Consider the following 4,698-nt stretch of genomic DNA (forward strand, 5'->3'; position numbering starts at 1 on the left):
GGTCCCAGCTCCCAGTCACAGTCTGCCATCTGTGTGGCTGCAGGCAGCGATGCTCCCACGTGGCCATGGAAGGTGTGGAGGGAGACACAGGCCAAAGCTCCACCCCACTTAGACCAAAGGCCTTCTGGGTCGCCTTTACTTACCTCCATTTCCAAGTAGAATTTCAGTGTCACTAGAAGAGAGCTTTCTCTACTTCAAAACTGTTGAAATGGAGAAAACAATCAGTTGAAGTTCTCTTAAAGGGCCTGTTCCACAATTGTATTTCACAGTCTAAGGAGTCAGCCATAATTGGATGCTGATACATTCAACGTATGACTTCTAACCTCAGCCTGCCAAATTGTGCACTTGGCAGCTCTGGGATGTGGTAAAGATTGCCTTGTGCCTCCTGGATGAGAAGAGGCCCCTGAACACCCCCAGCAGCTTCCGGTAGCGGAGCAGGTACAGGTACGGGAGCATGGCTCGGGGAAGCAGCATAAGCACCTCGCTGTTGGCTGCCAGGAGCCAAGTGTGAGTCCTGGCACCAATGTGGCGGTACTTGGTCAGCATGACGTCCAGGGAGAGCATCACCCCTGCGCTCATGTACAGTGTGATCAGCACTGAATGCATAAGCAGGGTGCCCCTGGCCCAGGAATAGCCCTTCATGCAGATGTCTGATGTCCTGGCCTCTGTGTAGATCCTCCGGAAGCAGTAGGCAATGAGAGCCGTGCAGAGGAAGAGAAGGCACAGGATGGAAATGTGGGTGACTGTGACGAGGGGGGCACGGCCCTGGGTGCCCAGGCTCAGCGGCAGGATGCACGAGGCCCCACGCTCCTCCTGCTGGGCATCCTGCCGCTTGCTGAACCAAAGGAGAAACGTGGGAAAGAAAAAGGCCGCCAGCCAGATGAGGGCCACTGCCTTTCGGACAGCCCCCCGGGACACGAAGGAGAGGTAGCGCAGAGGATGAGCAACTGCCAGGTAGGTGTGCAGTACGGTGGCCGTGAGGGACAGGATGGTGCTGGTGTAGGCGGCGAAGACAGCATCTGTGACAATGCCGCAGGCGATGCGGCCCAGCTCCCAGCCGCCCAGGCTGCTGTAGGAGATGAGCATGTGGAAGAGAAGATAGGCCAGGTCCGAGAGCAGGATGTTGGCCAGCAGCAGGTAGTGGGGGTCCTGCCGCAGCCGCTGGCTCCGCAGGATGGTCACCAGCAGCAGGGGGCTCAGGGCCAGCGTGGCCACAGCCAGCAGGCTTGAGGGAAGACAGAGCCAGCGCAGCCCAGAGCTGGGCACTCTGAGCTGCCCGAGGTCCAGAGAGGTGTTGCTGGCTGCCTGGGGCATGCACGGTGTATTGCTGGCAAGCTGGGCCAGGGCTGGCCAGGCTGTAGTGCCGAGAACGCAGGGTGCCAGCTTGCCCTCCATGTGTCCTCGCGGGAGTGGTCAGCTTTGTCAAAGGTTGTTCGTTTTGCACCTGCCCAGAATATTGATCCCCTCACAGCGGCCCTGAGGGTGCTACTCCTCTGCAGGGATGCCAGGCTTGGGCAACCCTCAGGAAAGACTGTTTAACAAAGATAAAACCAACAACGTGAAACTCAGCTCACACCTAGCTTCCTGCGTGGGTGCATGTCTCTGTGGCTACGCTGCTGCGCCCGTGTGGGTGCACGTAATTCATCAGCCCATTGCTACCACTCAGTAGTCACTGACCTCTGCAGAAGTGTCCCCATCTCAACCTCCCCCAGACCTGCCTGGCTGGCTCACAGGGAGTGTGTGATGAATGCTTCCCACATTGGATGGAATTCAAGGTTGCCCGGCTGGAAGGGAGGGAGCAGCCACCGGGGCCTGGCATTGCCGGGCTGTGGACCCAGCCTGGCCTCTGACCGGCTGGGGGCTTATGAAATGGGCCAGGCTGGAGGTGCCTGGGCATGCTTACAGCCTTCATCACAAAGCCCTCGGTGCAGCTTCCAGGCCGGGGGTGACACTGTGTGTGTCTCCTACACCCCTCCCACACAGGGGTCCACATGGGAGAGCACTCTGTGGCCACAAAGTCTCAGCTGAGTTGCGGCTTCCCTGTGTGGTGGGGAGGGGGAGGCCTGGCAGGCAGGCAGCCCACAGGAGCCAGCCGTGAGGAGCAGAAGCAGGAAAAGAGGGCTGGGAGGTGGGCACCGCCACGAAGTTGGAGGAGGTGTGGATGGTAGGGTGTGCTCAGGTGGGGCCCACAGCAGGGTGGGGGGCTCTGCCTCAGGTGAACAGTCTCCGCCCCACCTCCAGGTGCTGGCTGGTGGCCCTGAGAAGTTTTGCTCACTTCCTCCACTTTCCTTATCTGTGACACATGGCTGCTGTCCATATGACCTCAAGGAAATGCTGCCAAATCCCAGCGGTAAAGGACTTAGCATGGGACATAATCTGAGGGAACGCCCCATAAATGTTAGCCGCCCCCCCCCACCATCCTATGTGGCTTCAGGTCCCCTCTGCCCACAGTCCCCCTTGTCATCACTGCAGAATGGGCTGCTCTGACACCCACCACTGGCCCTGGCAGGCTGACTGCTCCACGAGGTAGGAGCCACATGGGAACCTTCCTAAGACCAGGCAAGACATTTTCAGGGTCAGAGAGAGGCAGGAATGTCAGACACTAGGTGTGAGAGGAGTTGCCTCATAACACAAATGCCACCTGGACCAGACCAGCACGTGATACACCAGAACTGGCCTCCTCCATCGGCCATGGACCCCTGGACCACTTGGGTGGACACCTGCTGCCTCCCTTCTCTCTCAGTGTGCTGTGGTGTCCTCATCGATGGATTTCATCCTCAGCTGTGCAGTCTTGGACCAATTACTTTATCCCTCTGGGCTTCCAGGTGCCCAGTGAGGGCCCGTGATGACAATGCACCTGTCTTGGAGGACTTGTGGGTCACCCTTAGGTGCTGATGCTTACTGCCTGGCGGCCTCTTTACTAAGCATGCTCCATAGACTGACTCTCTGCTCCACACATCTGGGACACAGTGGAGGCGGCAGAGCAGGGAGCTGAGCGACCCCTGAGCTCACACACCGGGAGAGCTGGGCCAGGGGTGTCCTGGGACCCAGAGTGTTTGGCCTCAGACTCATTCCTCTCACTACAAGGCCCTTTCTCACATGAGTGTCTTTCCTCCCTTCAGAGCTGGCCAAAGGCCCCGGCTGCCCAGGAGGGTCCCCCTCTGTCCACCGTAGCCCCGAGACCATGCCGACCACAGTCCCGAGACTGCGCCTTCCTCTGAGGGTCTGTTACAGCATCTGCCAGAGCAAGAGCACCAGTGCCCAGATGGCAGATTATGGTAGAGACTCTAAGTGGGGTTCTGAGAAAGCGCACTTGGCCTTCCAGAGAAACCGCAATGCCCTACCCGCTCTGCCCGGCCTGCTCTCCCTTGGGCATCCCCTAGCACCTCTGCAGGTCCCTTACGGTCTAACTGGCCCGGGAGAGGGAGCAGAGCCCTTCCCGGCACAAGCACTCTGAGCAGGCGCCCTGGGTGCTGCAGAGCTGAGGGCTGGCGGCTGTCTGCTGTCCAGCCCGGCAGAGGGACCCTCACTGGCCCCCCGCTGTCAGTCTTGCCCTGTCTGGCCGCCTTAGAATGCAGATTCCCTGGGAGAAGGAAACTTGTTAAATAACCCCTCAGTACAAATGTGGCTGAGAGCTAAATCCTTGTGGCCAGTGACGGGTGACAAGCAACAGCTCCATGGAAACGGGAAGGTAGTAACTCCCATAATGAGAGAGCTGTGGAGTGTAATAAAGAGCCTGTCCTCCGTTGAGAATTATTTTATTACTTTCAAAGGACATAAAACAATCTCTAGCGCCGTGAAGGTGCTGCCCTGGAGGGAAATCAGTTTGGTCTCACCTGCCTGGGTGCCCCGTCAAGGCTGCCCTCCCTGGGAAAAACACAGACTGGCACAGATGCAGGGTCACACAGGGCCATCCCCAGGGTCACAGAGTGGCCACATGGCACTAGCCCTTCCTGGCTAGTGACTCTGCAGTCTTTAACTGCTCCGCCCCCTCCCCTGCACTCGTTATGGGCAGGACAGCCCTGCCGGCATTGTGGGTGCTAACAGCACAGGATAGTGAACCTGAACCCCACTTCGGAAGTCGAATCCTGGCCATGCGTGACACTTCAAAAGCCTGAGAATGCTGGAGCATCCCTGCCCTCCAGGAAGCTAGAGATGAACTGAAGCTGTGGGAGGGCCCGACGCAAACATGTTCAAAGCCCAGAACAGACGGGCCCGCAGGTCCTCCCCCAGGTGAGGTGACAGTGACCACACTTGGCCCTGTTGTGAAGAACCTTCTGCATGCAGGCACTGGGCACATTGTCTCACAGAAATGCCACACTGCTCTGTAGAGCTGGCATGACAGGTTGCAGGTGGGAAACTGAGGCCCTAGGAGGTTAAGCACCTTACCTGAGGTCATGTTTCAAGAGAGCTCAGTATCAGTAAGGAGCCATCTTTCCTGAGACATGCAGAGTCCCTGTTGCTGTGTCCCCAGAGTTGGCAGCAGGACAGGAGTTACTTACTGTGACATCCTAACGAGGCTGGGGTCAGGGTGTGGGCAGTGGGCAGTGGCAGAGGCGGCTGCGACCCGCCCAGCCAGACCCTCACCTCACACAGCTGTTCCCACAGGCAGCCGGCAACCAGGACTACCAGGTCGAAGAGGATGATCTAAACAGGGGCTCTTGGTCTCCTGGCAGCAATATAATGTCCCTCAGCAAC

General features: G+C 58.3%; 1 protein-coding gene across 1 annotated transcript; it reads right to left on the reverse strand.

The window, feature by feature from the left end:
* Nucleotides 1-324: 324 nt before the first annotated feature.
* GPR148 (G protein-coupled receptor 148) lies at nt 325-1,395 on the reverse strand. The gene is made up of 2 exons (XM_045560302.1): nt 1,319-1,395; nt 325-1,225 (listed from the first exon to the last, which is right to left on the reverse strand). The coding sequence occupies exons 1-2, from the start codon at nt 1,393-1,395 to the stop codon at nt 325-327; spliced, it is 978 nt and encodes a 325-aa protein (XP_045416258.1).
* Between the last annotated feature and the right edge of the window lie 3,303 nt (nt 1,396-4,698).

The sequence above is a fragment of the Lemur catta genome, chromosome 8 (genome assembly GCF_020740605.2).
Source record: "Lemur catta isolate mLemCat1 chromosome 8, mLemCat1.pri, whole genome shotgun sequence".
Taxonomy (NCBI): Eukaryota; Metazoa; Chordata; class Mammalia; order Primates; family Lemuridae; genus Lemur; species Lemur catta.